Source organism: Lathamus discolor, chromosome 3 (genome assembly GCF_037157495.1).
Source record: "Lathamus discolor isolate bLatDis1 chromosome 3, bLatDis1.hap1, whole genome shotgun sequence".
In the NCBI taxonomy this organism is placed as follows: Eukaryota; Metazoa; Chordata; class Aves; order Psittaciformes; family Psittacidae; genus Lathamus; species Lathamus discolor.
In genome coordinates, this window is record NC_088886.1 from 105,482,199 (window position 1) to 105,499,573 (window position 17,375).

Below are 17,375 nucleotides of genomic sequence, written 5' to 3' on the forward strand. Positions count from 1 at the left end.
GCACTGAAGTGAACAACAACAAATCACTAATATGTAGTATCAATTTTTCTGTGTCAATCCAGCCTTTTACTGTCTACTTCAGAGAAATGATTAAAGGTCTGTTACCACAACAGGTCTGAATACATATAAGGGACCATCCATGTTCCTACACAGTGGTCCATAAACACTGCTGTCATTCTCATTTCACATTGAAACTGATGATAAATTCACAACTGTTTTCCTAACTCAGAACTGAACAGCCACAGCTGTCTGACAATGACCACAAACTGACCTAACTCCCAATTGTTAATGGGCAATTAAAGATGAGGAATCAAAACTTTTTTAAAATCTGTAACGACTTAAATGGTAAAGAGAATTTGATAAATGTGGGAGTACAACAAAAACAGCTGAATCACAGAATCGCAGTATGGTTCAGGTTGGAATGAACCTTAAACTTAAAGCTCACCCAGTTCCAAACCCCATGCCACATGCAGGGACACCTTCCACTAGGCCAGGTTGCTCAAAGCCCCATCCAAACAGGCGTTAAACACTTGCAGGGATGGGGCCTCCACAACTTCTCCGGTGTCTCACCATCCTCATAGGAAAGAACTACTTCCTGATACCTAATTTAAATCCGTCCTCTTTCAGCTTACAGCCATTCTCCCTTGTCCTAGTGCACATGCCTTTGTAAAATGTCCCTCTCCAGATTGCCTGTCAGCACCTTGAGGTATCGGAAGCTGCTATAATGTCTCCCCAGAGCCTTCTCTTCTTCAGGGTGAACAATCCCACAGCCTATCTTCATACGAGAGCTGCTCCAGCACACTGATGATCTTTGTGGCCCTCCTCTGGACTCACTCAGGCAGGTCCATGTCCCTCTTGTCAGGGAACTGAGTTCTTTTAAAATTATAGAAACACCTTGCGCTTTCTATGTCTGTCTGTCCTCTATATTCCCCAGGCTAGGTTGGAGAGAAAAGTCCTAAAAGATTAATTTTATAAGACTATTTTGAGATCCTTATTAATCCAGCAATACTTCTAGTGCTGAGGAAAGTTAACAAATTATTAAAGAGTACTTCTTAACTAGTAACCCATACAAAGGAAAAAAACCCAAACCAAAACAAGAAAACAGAAATGGGGTGGATGGCTGGGAAGAGAAGCACAATCATCAACATCCCCCCAGCTATTAAATAAAAAAAAAGTATTAACAAAAACTGTGACTATAGAAAGGGAAATGGGGTAAAATTCCTAGCATAAGCATACCCAGCAAACTGAAGGGAAATTATTTGTATCCGTTGCAGCATATATATAAAGTCAAGTAAGATTTAATTCTCATTATACTACTCCTGACACAATTAACTATTGCTAGGGTAAAAAAAATTAAAATAAAAAAAAATCCACAGTGAATGAAATTACATCTTAAAGTTATAACAGAATTCTTGTTATAGTTGAGGCACAGAAACGGTAAAACCACGAAAGGTATTTAGAGTACCACTGAAAAAATGAATGCAATGCCTGATAGTTACTGTATTTTGTAGCACAACCTGGTTGCATTCAAACTAGCAAATCCAAGCGTGCCTGCAAACATTCCCAGGCAGAATTTGCAGGAGCAGACAGAGCCTTTATGTTTCAGGTTGAAAACGCTAGCAGCATATAAAGTGACATTTATTTTTCCCTGAGCTGAAAAGCTGCATGGGTAATTCATTCAAGTTATTACCTACTCCAGAAAAGGTACAGTGAACTGCACAGGCTGTCTTCTCAACAGCGAGAACTGATGTTTATAGCAGCGAAAAATCACTGTATGAAAGACGGCGCTAATTTCAGCTGTCTAAAGCCTCACGGTACTGAGCAGAACGAATTCTTTTAACTGGGGAGAAAGAAAGGAAATTTAAAACATGACAGTGGTTTCTAACACGTCTGCTTCCCCACGCTCAAACAGTACTCTCAAATCCACAGGCACGCAGTTCCGCTGTACCCCCTAGCCGGGCACGGCTGAGGTGCGGTGGACGGGCGCGCTCGGCAACGCCACCGTTACTGCGAGGCGGCCATTACGGCGGACGGGGGCGAGCAGCAATGGGACGCGGCGGTGCCCATTGGCTCCCCGTACTGCTGGGGGCAGAACTTCCGCCGCCGGAATACTGGGTAAGGATGTCAGCCCAGAAGAGTTGATACCAACAGCAGCGATGGCCGAGTGGTTAAGGCGTTGGACTTGAAATCCAATGGGGTCTCCCCGCGCAGGTTCGAACCCTGCTCGCTGCGACCCCGTGGGGGTTAGCATTTTTTTCACGTTGTGTGAAGGTTTCATTCGTCATGTCGTCTTTCACTGCTAAACATTATTCTGCACCCAGGAGTAGGAATATCTAGTATTTATCCGATTGCAACTCCTTAGGCTACACCTATGCTTTTCTAAAGAAATAAAAGTAGTATCAAAGCAGCAATAGGTCCCACCCACCCCTGTAATCTGGAACAGAAGACAGAAACTGTGTAATGCAGTTTTAGGTAACATTCCAAATCAATAAAAAATATTAAAAGAGTCAAAATACTAATCACAGTGGGCAAGCTCTGCACTAAGTCCTTCTTTTTCACTGCATCACGGAAGAAGTTGCCAGGTTTTTCACTGACCAGTCTTATTTCCAAAAGACGTTTCACAGCTTCAGCAGATCTGAAGACAAAGCACCAACCGAATAAATATTTATTAGGAAGTTTGCAATTTCAAAATGTCCTTTTCACTGGAGCTTTATGGGAATGGAAATGTCAAATGACTGACACCAAAATACGTGGTTATTTTGAATTTTATGTTGAAAACCAGGCTGTTGGAAAAGCAACAAAAATCTCCTCTAAGGATGTATTTACATTCAATGAACCTTTTCTCCTTGAAACTGATCTTCCTTAAAATTTGCAGTTGAAAAATAAAAAAGCAGCCACAAAAATAAGCAAACAAAAAACTTTTTTCCACCCTCACCCTTCAGCAAGATTTATTAAAACGTTTCCATGAAAGCACTAAAGAACCATGTGGTTTTAATTGCAATAATTCTTTGTAATTCCAGAGGAAAATAAGGACTGCTAAAAGGCCAACTAAAGCTACATATGCATCAGTAGCACTAGCGTTTGGAGTTCAGTACTCTCCTCTTGACACCTATCATTTTCATCTGCATTTTATAACAAAGAGTTAAAGTAGTACTGTCCTGATCTGCTTCCCTTTTTAAACCTCAGGTATAACACTGAGAAAGAGCAAGGCAGTAATGACTCTGGTGCTGGAGTACAGACTCCGAAAGGTACATTTGGGCTTAACCCATATTGAGCCCATACATACCAACATGTACCATCTCTGCCCCTCAATGAAATTTTCCTCGCCAAACCTGCCTCAGGCCCACTGCACAATACTGTTAGGGATCAAGGTGCCTCCAGGCAGCTAAACAAAGAGATGCTCAAGTTGTCAAGTTCCCTTGCATCATCACCCATACACACTAAAGCAAGCAGCCTAGTCCTTTGGCAGTGGCAGGCCAAGGATGGACATGGGAATCCCGGGAAGACTCAGATCCTTTGAAAGCAAAGACTGCAAGTAGCAGAAAGCACCAGAAGCACCCAGGCCCAACATCTGGAACAGTCTCGTAATCCTCTGGAACTTTCTGCTCATCCTCCTGCCCCACCTGATCCCATCAGTATTATTCACACAAAGTTGCTTATGAGGAGAAGCTGACAGTCCTCCTCTTGGGGGCTCCATGGAAATTACTGCCAGTGAAGGACCAGCTCTGACAATCCTGGCAAAATGAATGTCATTTCTGTAAGGATTAATGCCTGATAGTCAAACTGCATCTCCTTAGGAAAGATGTTTCCCTTTGGTGCCAAGAGTCCTTTGATATTTTTGGAGAAACAGTTTTGACAAAGCAACAAGCAAGTAATTTTGACCAAAGCACATCAAGACTGGAAACCTAACAAACACTGGCAGCAAATTTTTTCTAGAAGTAACCCCTCTTCCTTACTGTTCCACCAGAAGAAGGGAACAAGAGCAAACCACAGTGAGGGTGGAATCAAGAGGAAAGAAAATTTGTTTTCTCCAGCATCCATTACCTGTGACAGGTTAGGATATCCATCAGAGACATAAAATGTGTAAAAGTTCCCAGTATGTATTGTGCACTGTCATAATGACTCAGACACAAGCCTTCCAAAGCTGGGACAAAAAGAATGCATGAAGAGCCTCATCTTCATTAACATGGGCAGAAAAAAAAGACTAATAACTGAAGGTGAAAGAACAAACATACGCAGTGTCTCCCATTACACAGGAGGCTTGGTACCTCTCATAACAGCAGGATGAGCACGTACACTGGGTTGCAATAAAAATACCCAGCATAAACTAACTGATAAATATCACCTCATCTGACAGTGACAGAGGCTGACTTACTGAATTGCTTAATCTTTTCCTATGTAATTTTATCAGCCTCACAACAGCTTCACTGCTTACCTTCCCAGCAGTCCTGTCTCTCATTTCAGATATGAAACTGTAAGATAGCAATGTTCATGCTCAGGAAATTAAAACTACCCACTATCTGTTTTAATCATCAGGATACTTGCTTCTATTACAGAACATATATACTGCCCTTTTTTTCCCTCTGTCCTCCACCCCCATTCAAAGAGGAAACCAAGCATTCAGGAAATGACCTTACCTATCATTAAGCATTATTCAGCCTGAGATTTTAAGTCATATACTATCTGTATTCATCACCAAAACTTCAAACTCTTATATTGCCACTTGGGAAACATTGGCAAAAAAACTTGGCAAATACTGGCAAAATAATAAGCTTGTGTAGAACTAGAACATTCTCAATCCTACATTTTCAGTGTTTACACAAGAACAGCAAAGACAGCAGTAATTAAAAAGACACTGATTTTATACAATTCAAGAACACCCCCTCCCCTCGAGCTGCTCCCTTTCATTGCAAACAGCTGGCTAAATAGTTGCTTGCTTTTTAATATTACAAAATTGACTGACACAGTTTCAGAGACCTAGAAACAGTATTAAACAACATGCCCTATTCTCTGTATTTTATTATCATCATCTAACCATACCCCCATCTGCTACCTCATAACTTCCAGCTGAGATATCATTAGCCCTCACAAGTCCAGTTACAGACAAGTTTAATCCACACCTTTGACCACACTTCAGAGGAACTAGGCGCATCTCACAGGTCTGCTTATTTTCATACCAATCTAGGTATGCCAAGTCATTTGGAGCTACAGCTAACAGAGCACTCAAGCATGTCAATACTCAGTCACTGTGTAGTGAAAGCACACTCCAAGTCGGACTCCTCAGGTACCCAGAAGGTTCAGGACCCTTTGCTACCTAGCTAAACAACTCAGAAGTGCTAAAGAAGAAAATTGGACCTTACCATGCCTTACAGGTAGCAGCCCTCTTTCTCCAATTTTAGATACTTCTAATACACAGCATCTGCTTTGTTGCTGTTGTTCCCCACCCCACAACTGTCCCTTTGCAGCTGTCTCCATTTTGCAAAGAAAGTTAAATTTTCTGTTGCCACTGAAAAGCTGTGTGTACCCAACTCTTGCCTCTTAATCACATCTTCACAGAGCTTTAGAGATCCACCTTACATCCCCTGCTTCAATTAGTATTTAAGCATATTAAGCATGTTATGTACTTACCAATGCAGAGGCCAAGGCACACATTATTGTGGAAAATGGCGCATTTGCTGGACCTTTTTATGCTACTTGCAAAAATCTTCTAAAAATACTATGTATTTAAAATAAAATATAATAACTAATAATAATTAAAAAAAAAACACAGTTCATACTTGGGAGGTAGACCCTGAATCATCTAACAGACTGATTTGTCAGCTTATTTCTTCTATTTCTAATGTGAGGGAGAACTGGGCTTCCCACTTACTCCAATTAAATGTTCTTACTGGCCAACAGGTCAGGTCTCACCAATGTTTTCCCAAAAGCAAAACAGGCTGCACAGCTTCCTCTTGCTTTCCAGTGCGCCTCTGGGTTTGCTCTGCTAGGAATAGGTTAATTCAACTCTATTTGAGAAATACAGAAAATTGGACCACTTCAAGTTAAATACAAACATAAATAGAAAAAAGAAAAAAAAAGGCTGTACTGCTGCACTAGAGCATCAGCTAATAATCTGCCCCCTTCACTAGGGCAAATACCTGTTAGAGATCAGTACTTGCATTTTTGTGTTGCAAAATTTAGGTTTTGTTACCAGTTTTTCCTGGGCTAAGAGTCTTTCAAATATCTGCAATTATTCAGGATATCTAAAGGTGTTTTGCCAAAACAAACCATGTTATAATTGGCTAATAATGACATCAGTTCTAATGACATGAAAAATGAGTTTGCTCTTTAAAGATCTATTGTATACTCACTTCTCACGGGAAACCAGCTGGTTAGGCACTAAATCATCCATCCAACTACCCCCTTTTATCATTACAAGCAAGGGAAATTGAGAGAGGAGAATCTGAGCTGCCATCTGATTTAAAGAAATCCAGCTGGTTGCATTTCCATCTTTTTGTTAAGAGAAAAATTCTACCCCATTACTTTGTATCCTTCACATGAACTAGAGTTACTACTGTTTGACATTCCTTACAGTCCCTCCCTATAAAATGGATTGAAAGTCTTTCTTGAACAAAATACATATATATAAAGAAGTACATGCACTGGAAGAAAATTTGTAATTCCATTTAGCAGATATTACAGAGAATTATTAATCTAATCTCTATAACAAACATTTTCAGCTGCAAAATATGCAAGGGAAAAACATGTAGGATGAAATAAAAGATTTTGGACAAGCAGGATGATATGCTGTAAAAATAGCTATTGCTACTGATGCCATCAAATCTAGGATTGATGTAGTTTTATCAGCAGAACACTAGTACTTTGAACTTCTAAAGTAGTACACACACAACCAGCATGAACACTGGTATCATCCCCCATAAAGAAAACCGGCACCAGGATAAATATTCCAAGAAGGTTAATGTTGCACATATTATCAGGATTCCATTGGCAGGCACTTGTGTTAACAATTTATAGCAAATAGGCACCAAACAGGAGAAGGTCAGGAGGTCACTCCACACATCATCACCTTGCACAATAGACCCAAACACACCACCCCAGGGCAGGGAGAGACAGACATCATAATATCGTTTCCATGCTGGGAGAAAACTGGAATTTTCAGGTGAGACTTTCCGTGGAGATTATGAAGATTCATAACTGGGCTCCCTTAAGCTTTTACCCACTGAAGGTACAAATAAGAAATTCAAAAGGGATCTCTGTGGTGCGCAGAGGATTTTAATTTAACAAAAAATGAAAACAACCCCTTTTTGTATGCATGCGTTTTTATTTGTTGCTGATGGAATTACTTGCCTGCACAAAAACACAGTGTCAATACCCAACACATTATCTGGGTTTACGAAGAAGAAAGTAAACAACGTAGAATATGAAAATTTGTCCAAAATATTGAAAACATATTAATGCTGACTAGCCTGATTCTTCATTCTTCACCATACAAAACCTTGATAAGACCCTGTCTATCCAGCCAGAGCCAGGAGGAAAATTACTATTAAGCCACAGCGTGAGAAACGGTCTCTAGGTTCAGGCAGGCCAACAGGGTTCAGGCACACACACAGGGGTATTAGTTGTTCACCAATCAATCTTAAGAAGAAAGTTGCCAACTGGAGAACTGAAGTTCAGAAACTGCCTTCCACAATAAACAGCTGGTGTAAAAAGTATACTTGCTTAACAAATTAGAAAGTTAGGGGATTTCTAGGAGTGCTTGATCTATCACGGTGACCTTCTTGAATAAAAAGAACCTTCTTATTTAATCCATACCATAAGATCACAATTCTCCAACAGATTAAGTTTGTAATAGTATTAGGCATGTGCATTATAAATCACTACAGGAAGAACAATGCAATGCAGAAGTGAACCAGAATACACAGCTTAGAAATAAGCACAGTTTTGTTTAAAGCTCATTGTCATATGGCTTTTGAAAGATAATTACTTAATAGTATGATTTGCTGGAGTCTAACATTGACTTTTGATTCTACCAAGAGTACGTTCTTTATAACATCACAGTATTAAGAAAAATACTATTCACTACAGAGTATTTAAGAGTACAAGAAACAATATATAGGATATTACATAACATCACAAAATTACTTCATGTTAATACTGAAAAGGTCTTTGCTTATTTAAGATTGCTCATTAAACAAAAAGACCTCCACCTGTAATGCGCATATCATGTGTCTGAGCAAACCAGTATTAAAACATTTATTCAAACAATGTTCACATCACAATGCATGAATACAAAATACAAATAACTTATAACTGCTGAAAAAACAATACTGAATTGTTGAACAGATGATCTTACGCGTACTTTTAGATCTCATAGTTTCTGAATTTCCTCAGAAGCTCTGATGGAGCATCCCCTGACCAGCGGAAACGCAAGTGCCAGTAATTTGCCTCTGAAAATCCTGAGGTAAAAAGAGAAAGACAAGTACATTATTATAAACATGTATAAAACCAAGTTGTCTGAAGTAATACTCTATAATCTTACCAAGAAAAAAAGTAAAAAAATGGTTACTTCCAGGGCTCTTGACTAGCAGGGACAACCTGTATTTCTGGCACCACTTGAATAAGAACTCAAGCAAACACGAATCTTCAAGACATACATCAGCTGGAAAGAGTCTAAAGGAGAACACCAAAAATAATGGCTATCCAGAAAAAGAGGACTTACAAAGAAAAACTGAACAAATTGCATTTGCTTAGTCTAAAGAAAAAGCAAGAGTAACATGTTGAATTTCCAAGTACATGAAAGGCAGCAGTGAGGACAGAAGCCACAGATGGCTCTTTTTTTCTTTTTTTTCAGACTCTGTGCAAAATTTTTATGATCTATGGCCTCTCAATGCTAAAATGTGATCTTTCTATATCAAGAAGCTGAAACCTATTACCAGACTTTGTGTTATAATCTCTTACTCGCTATGTGTACTGTAGTCCATAATTCTTACAAACAAGCAGATAGGAACTGAAAATATCCCAGTTTAATAGTGGAATCCTATATACAAAATTTTCCTGGACCAAGACAAAACCATTATCAATGTCCTAACAACAACTATGAACACTGAAGGGCATACAGGCCCTGTCAAGTATCTTTTAATATTAACATTTATTAATATAAATATATGCCTATTGGATAAATTAAGTAGGCATTTGATGAATTTGATATTTTTACCATTCAGATCTCTGGAAATTAAAACTTAAAAAACATTATGAGAAAGAAGATGCCTGCAAAGAAAGATCACCATTACAAGGAAAAAGATGATGGTTTATTTACTTTGAAATTTTATTGATCTACAAAGGATATAGTGACAATTTCATTACCAAAAAGTAGGCAATAGTATAATGTTATAAAGCATATTTTTAAAATATAAAGTTTTCAGCTGTGCCTCACATACTTTTGTACAATTTTCTTATCTATTTTCTGCATTCCACCAATGTTTAGGATTCGGTCAGGTTTTGCTATCCTCATAGTTCAACATACTTTCCTGTTTGATCAAGCTGGGAAGAAATTACAGAACTCTGTTTAATAATAGTTCTCTGATAACATAAGCCTAAGGTTATAAAACCCCTGAAGAACCAAGCAGAACAGAGGGTGGCCACTGTGGTAAGTAAACTTTGATTCAAGTATACAAACCTAAGCAGCAGACAGGAAATGGTCAAATGACAGCTTTTAAAATACACATTTATTCTGCTGCATGCACTATTGAAAAACAAACTGTTCAAATACAAAAGAAACCTTCAACTCTCCGTTTTTAGTCCTCATTAACTCATCAGGTGCAAACTGTGCAGAAATACTGAATGATGCATAAAAAAAAGTAAAATACCTAAGTATTTTAACAGTTTTTAAAGTTATTTTAAATAAAATCACTGAAAATATTTCCCCTCCTCCACCCCCTCCTTTTTTTTTTTTTTTTTTAATTTTGATATAGCAATAAGACTGAACTTTCCATTTTGGTTTAAGAAGAATTTTTTTCTTCTCCAGTTTTGGGGTTTAGTAGGGATCAAGCAAACAAACATGGGGTAGGGAGGAAGAAAGGTCTGAAAGCTTCAAAGTTAAATAAATAATACACAACATAAAACCCAAAACAAAATCCCAACCCAAACCCACATTAAAAAAAGCTACCAGTTAAACATATTATTTTGGAGAAGAATTCTCATGACAAAGCCTGCTTTTCGGGCCAGTTCCTGGATAATGCAGTTTTCTGTAACTTCTGGTTTCACTTACTTGGGGAGTCTGGATTCTTTGAAGACTGTGGTTTCCCATCAGGAATTGCAACATCATCTTGCTCTCTGTTCCCATCTGACAGTCCTTCTTCATTGTTTTCAGTCTTTTGGGTCCAAATCTCACTAGTTATGCTGCTGCTATTACTCGAGTCAGGAGCTTCCAGCATTTGGTCCTTCTTATTTTGGACAGCCCAATGCATTGACTAAAGAAATACAAAAATTACAAATAAAGAACAAACTACTATGCTTTAAAATATTTTTTGTGAACTTCTCTTTTCTTTTTTACATTGGTGTAATGAATGGTCAAACAAAGTATATATTACAGAGAAACTTGCAGGTCAATAGGATAGAGGAAAGCATGGCTAATTACAGAAATAGCATTTGAGAGGATAGTTTATGTCAGAGGACAAAGAACAAAGTACAAGTGCACCAAATAATTCTGAGGGTGTTTTGATCAGTTTCTTCCCTCATGTCTTCAGACACTTTTTAAAGAGGGCTTGAGTGACTTAGAAATGTCTGTTTTCAAAGCTGTCTTTGACTTTAAGGTACCTTTTGAAAACAAGATTATTTGGAAAGATTCACTGTTGAAGTCTGTTAAATTATTTCTGTTTGGAACTGAACTAAGCTTGATAGGATATTTTGAGCAAACATTTAAACTTAGGCATAATGCTTTAGTTGAAGAGGCTGTCAAGCTTCTCTCGTAAGCAGAACTGAGGTGGGCAGAACTGGCAATACAAGTACGTATTCACCTGCCCTAAAACATGACCATGTAGACTTGTACTTGTAACTATCATTTAACCTCATATGGAAGGAAAAAAAATAATCAAACATTACATCATTAGGATCTACTAGGAACATGCCACCAAATTAATTCGCTAACAGAATTAGGAGGGTAAACAACCCTCAGAACACCTGCCTGTCACAAATCACCCCACCAGCCTAGCAGGGCCCCTCCAAAGACATGTATGAAGCCCAGGGTTCCAAGGAACCTAGATTTTTCAATGAGCTCTTTATTTCATCAGATAGCATGAAAGCCTATCTGATAAGCAACATACCAAAAGGAGAATATATTATACACAGGTCCTAGCTTTTGTCTAACTTTGAAAATAATAAAAGGTTCCTACAAAAGCAAAGTATGCTGAAGTGTTTGAAAGCAACCCTTAAGTCGATTAACCCTTAAGTGTTGTAACTCATCCCCCCACTCACTGCTGCATTTTCTATGGACCATCCCTACCTCCCCTGCTCCTGAAGGCCCAGACTTAGACGCCACCAACCGTTTTCACAGAATTGCTCAAGGCCTCCCATTGCTGGAATGGAATGGTAATTTTGCTTCGTCGCCAGTAATCGTAACGCGCTCGACTCTCTTCATTAGTAAGAATCTCCTTAGCTTGCTGCAGCTTCTGGAAATTCTCCACTAGAACAAAAACCAAAATGATACTGAAGTCAGTATTTCTTTTCAAATAAATTAATTCAGATGTGAAAGGGGAGCTGCCAACAAAGGCTTAGAGCAAGCAGAGTAAAGGAGGCACAAAAACTAAATCACAAAGGTATGTGTGTGGTTGTTCTGCTTATAACTTTGCACAGGTTAGCTGACTTTAGGATCATAGCAACTTTGATGGACAACTGATACCCTTTTCAAATGAGGCACTGGAGTGGATTGCCCAGGGAGGTTGTGAGTGCTCCATCCCTGGCGGTGTTCAGGGCCGGGCTGGACGAAGCCTTGGGTGGTATGGTTTAGTGTGTGGTGTCCCTGCCCGTGGCAGGGGGGTTGGAAGTGGATGATCTTGGCGTCCTTTCCAACCTTAACTATTCTATGATTCTATGAAATGAGGATTAAAATGCTCATTTGTCTACCATCTTCAAAATCTCCTAAATTTAAAGTCCAGAGAAACTTACAGCAAGCAAAAGGCACAACTCGCCCCCTTAGGACTTCCTTTAAAAAGAAAATTAAACCAGTCAGAACGCTTAGAAGGCACATGCTTACATCGACAGCAGCAAGGAAGTTAGAGCAAAGCACACCACCAAGAAAAAACATAAGTGGGGGAAAGGTGACAGGACAGGACACAACACACAAGCAAAAATTGACAAGAGAAATCTAAGTATAATTTAAATAACTTGTGCATTTTATTAGATATGTTTTCTACATATACTAAAATGCTGTCCTGAATACCAGGCTACATGAATGAGAGCTTTTTTTTTTCCCTACAGGGTAATTTGTCATTAAATGGTTACTAAGGATGCAGCTGCATGTTACTATTTGCAGAAGGGCTATAAAGACTTAGATTTTATCTATGAGTCACCTGTATTACAGTGATCTATTATTATTACTATTCATTTATTCCAGTTTACAAATTAGAGAGATTTCTTTTGAAATACACTAAGCCTAAATGCTAATCAAAATTGGTAACTATAAATCAAACAACAGGTTAAGGGGGCAGTTCTATTAGGTTTCCTTTTTCTAGTGTTACTACTTTTCAAGAAATAAAAGGTCTACTTTAATTACTCTTTACTGAGCTTTAAGATGATGAAACAAACAATAAAAAGTAAACTTTCACTACTGCTGTAAAAAGTTATTTCAAATAAATACAGCACGTTCAGGTAAATGGAACATAAAATTTCTTGTCAAACAAGTCCGCTCTAACATTTGTCACTTGGCCTCCTTCTTTCAGTTACTTCAATTAATTGGGGGTGGTGATGGTGTGAACCACATGGACTGTGGGGTGGTGCTAACAGAACAGGACTATGCACTGGAATAGTCTCGTTTCCCTGCTGCAATAGCCAGAATTTCCAGCCAACAAAGTTGATTCCATTGGTTTCCTTGGTACTTGCACAATCATTTATTATAAATGATTACTTACCAGGTTACTGTTAATAGATGGTAAATCGCCTCAAACACCAAATCTCAGGATTTCCTTGTAAGGCAGTCTGAAAACCCCCACCAATTTCACCCTTTAACCTGTCTATCCCATCAGCTGTCTGATTCTAGGCTAGGAAATCAGTAAGGAAAGCCAAGCCCTGCTGAGAGCTCTGCTCAAGGCAGTGGAGTACGAGTCTCATTTAACATCTACTATATTCGCAGCTCTGCTGCTTCAGAGGAGAGTGGGGATGAGGTCAAACTCAAACAAGTAGATAAGCTATGATGTTCAGTTTATATGTATGTTGTTCAGCTTAAAACTAACAGGAAGAATCCAAAGGAAAACCTTTATGCATTACTCAAAATGAGAAGTATATTTAATTATTCTACATCAAATTTCTGGTGGGAATCATAAATATGATCAGAACAACCTTTACTGTAAGAATATAAACTATTCAGATATTGGTGAGCACTGATTACGGCTATCTTGTGGTTATGAATCCAGTAAGATTGCCTCCAAATAACTCAGGTGCTGCTTAGCTGTCACATGTATGATGAACTGCACACTTTCATAAACACAAATGCTAGCTGCTGTTCTGCAAACAGATGGCTACTCATCTGGTGCTGGTTTCTCTTTATTTCAAGTCATTAAATTACATTAAAAGAAACTAAAGTACATTTAATGTGTTCCTGATGGGCTTGTTCATGGAAGCAAATTAACTAGTTGACGCAAGTTTGGCACTTGAATGCCACTGCGCACGGAAGCAGGCCAACTTCACAGGACTAGAAAAAGATAAGTTCCATAAATATTTTCTGGATTAAAAGATGTTCTGCCATAGAAGGAAAAAAAATTGAAAGTCCTAGGGAAAAAAAAAGTGCCTTCCTGCTCTAGTGTCTAGGGGCGTGCAAGTGTTAGAAATTAATACTAAAGCTTGCTATTTAAAAACTGTGCTCAATACACCTGATAATTAAATTATATTGGGGGAAAATAATATTGAATAAAGTTTTAAAGCTGAATTTAACATTCTAGTCATGTTACAATAAGAAAAAAGAAAATAGATTGTTTTTAAGGAAGAAGAATACATACCTGCTTTGGGGTTTCCAGGATGTTTGTCAGGATGACATTCAAGGGCTTTAATCTTAAATTCTGCAAGAATTTGCTCAACCTAAACAGAATGTCAAGACTTAAAGTGAGTAAATACATACACATAGAAACTATTTTCAAATTTGCCTTTTGAAAGGGGTTGAGAGGAACAACAAAGAATGCTGAAATATTCTTTCCTATTCATTTTCACAAGCTTTAGTACAGGCAAAAAATTTGGTTATATAGAGGGGAACTTGAAAGTTAAAATATGTGCAACAGCAGAAGGTGTAGTGTGGATGACTTCAGTTTAAAAAAATAAAATCAGTACATATAAAAGTTTACACAAAATATATGAAATTTATATAAAAGATTCAGTGAGAGGTTTTGCCAAGAAAGGTATCTAATACCCACTATACATGAATAATACTGTTTGTGGAAGAAGAATGTAGCTTAAATCTCCCCTGTTCCTCTCAAATCAGAAGATGAATTAGGTGTTCCTGTGCTCAATTCTACAAGAAGCCAACGATGAACACGGATGTTTACTTGAACACAGGCAAAATCTTTAGAAATTGAGAATATTTGTGCTTAAATTTAATCAAGTCAGATCAAGACAAGAATATTCAGCAGCTTAGATGCAAATACTCGGCTGGGAATGTGCTGTATATGCCTAAAGAAGCCTGTGCTGCTACGCGAAGTAATGTAATTACAAAGCACCTGTAATGCTTCACATTTCTGTTAGATGCTAAAAGTAGCGTGCACCATCCTGAAGGAAGGCAATCGTGGTATTCAGTCAACTCACGATCTGAGTTCCTACTCCCATGTAAAAAATAATCTAGTAACATCTGCTGCTTCTCTTAACAAATAAGACTCAACAGATTATTTTTCAAGACCTATTAGCATTTATTCCATCTTTTTAATTTAACTTTAAGCAATTTGAAAAATCATCATCACATGTACCTGAATTACTCACTAATTGCCAAACCCTTAAGGGATTAGTGCAAGGTAGAAAATTAAGAAATAGCATCTGCAAACAAACCTACACTGAAACTTTAACGCCGCCCTCTGCTGGGATGACTTTTTAGGAGTTATCTCAGGAAAAAGTTTAAATTGCCTTCCGTAACACATCAAAGATACTTATTAATAGGCTTTTAGTGATAGAAATGACAGAGGTATTTTCCCAGCATTTGACCACTATGACAGATGAGAGCATCAGATGAAATTTTCTGAGCAAAATACAGCTTTTATCCACAGTGAATACATCCTTCATTAATCAAAACTCCTTTTCCAAAATTCCAAAATTGAAACACAAATTTCAGTTCATATAACAACTATATTAAAAAATATTAGCATACCACGAACTTAGACTATCAAAGAGATTATAGAGGCACCTTTGGGAAAAAAACTCCACTTGTTTTAGCTACAAAATGTTCAACAACTGCTTAGCTAGATCTCATCACGAAGTATGTATCTGCTATGAAAACAAACTAGTAAAACTAGTATTTGAATATTATTAAAATTAGCAGTTATTAATAAGGTATTATTTTTTGTTTTCCAACCAATGAATACAGTTTTTTAAATTTAAAAACATGCATATAACTCAATAGCATTATCAATTACCTACACCTATGAACATTCATTCATATTAACTGCAACTTTTAAAACAAAAAAAAAATTAAAACAAATTTGTTTGGATGTTGTCAAATTTAAGCAGTTGGCTCATGATTCATAACCATATCACATGCTGAACTAAACTAATGAATAAATTATTATTTCAGATATATATATATATCCAGCTTTATAGGACACTTTGGAGCTTTGTTCTAGAATCTTAACATCAGTATGCAGATCAGAACATTGAGCTTTACAAAGGGAGATACTAAAAGCAACAAGAAAGAAGGTTCACAATGCATTTCAGATAGTCCTGTCTATAGACATAAACAACTTCAAATCCCCCCTGTAGATAAATAAGCACACTTAAAATATTAGCCGGGAGGGCAGTGGGGAAGGCTCTTACCGTAGACAGTTCATCACATTGTAGCAAGTTGTAATAATCTTCCAAGTCATCCGCTCTGCAGTTCAGAATTGCATCCATCTGGACTAGTCCGGGAGGCTTTTTCAACCCAGGCACAGAGTGTAAAACAGAAGATCAATACAAAGCTAACACAAGAGTGAGCCACAGGTAGCCCGAGGGAAAACACAGCTTCCACCCGTGCCTGCAGCTCTCTCCAGTGAATTTTAATGCCGGCAGCTGACACACATGAATTTTCTTGAATTCTCGGCCTGCCATTGGTCCCTGAAGGATGCCAATCCGGTTGCACAAACCCGCTAAAAGCAATGCTCCCTGGGATTTGTAGTTGCCAAGGTCACTTCAACTGCAGGTCTTCTGCAGACCGAAGGGAGTTCTGAATAGTAAGTAAAATCTAACTGTATTTAAAATTTAGATCACACCATCATATGTATAGCAACTTAAAATCAGGCACATACTCATGGGCTTTCCTGCACCTCAAACTATGCATGCTAAAGTACATTTTCTGCTTAAGTTTTAATTTCAACTTTTACCACAGTCTTTGACAACGGGGATTATATATGTAATTATAGAACAAAGTAAGGATTGCTTCCTAAATAATAATTACAGGGCTGCAAACTTTTGTACCAACCTTGCCAAAGCCTCTCAAAGTTCTGTCAGTCACTTCATTTTTACTCTTTGAAGGCTACCTAGGGTACATGCATAGCACTGTTCAAAACCAAACAGCTCTTGTATATCAGTTACAAATCTGACAAAATTATGACTATGAAAAGACAACATGAAATACTACTATCAAATTAAACAGACTCTTTCTCATGCTAAATTACATTCAAATTACGTCTTGAAAGTCTGTATGGTATGAAAAACACATTCCTTGTAAAACTCATGTTATGTTGAAATGAAATACCTTTAATTTTGACCCATGAGTAACAATCAAGGCCTCAGTCCAACAAAGACTATAGACATGGTTAACCATACTGTTTCCTGTGATCTGCTGATTTTAAATCAACCTTTCCTAGGTGTAATACTAACTTGCTGAAGTCTTTCCTGTGGACCCTAAGGAGCTCTGATTTTACTTTTCCCACCCTTGCAACAGCTTTGTCATCCAAGATGTTTCACATCATTAAATACCGCTGATTCTGTAA

General features: G+C 37.9%; 1 protein-coding gene and 1 non-coding gene across 2 annotated transcripts in view; one reads left to right on the top strand and one right to left on the bottom strand.

Moving 5' to 3' along the window:
- Positions 1-2,150: 2,150 nt before the first annotated feature.
- On the top strand, positions 2,151-2,232 carry TRNAS-UGA (transfer RNA serine (anticodon UGA)). The gene has a single exon. It is a non-coding gene; the product is annotated as a tRNA-Ser (tRNA).
- Positions 2,233-7,301: 5,069 nt separating this feature from the next.
- The window catches only part of DNAJC12 (DnaJ heat shock protein family (Hsp40) member C12), a 38,904-nt gene continuing 28,830 nt past the window's right edge, over positions 7,302-17,375 (bottom strand). The window contains exons 2-6 of the mRNA XM_065670956.1: positions 16,219-16,314; positions 14,208-14,286; positions 11,541-11,680; positions 10,268-10,469; positions 7,302-8,456 (exon numbers count right to left, since the gene is read on the bottom strand). Of these exons, the coding sequence (XP_065527028.1) occupies positions 8,362-8,456; positions 10,268-10,469; positions 11,541-11,680; positions 14,208-14,286; positions 16,219-16,296 (594 nt within the window). The 5' untranslated portion in view covers positions 16,297-16,314 and the 3' untranslated portion in view covers positions 7,302-8,361. The remainder of the gene's footprint in view (positions 8,457-10,267; positions 10,470-11,540; positions 11,681-14,207; positions 14,287-16,218; positions 16,315-17,375) is intronic.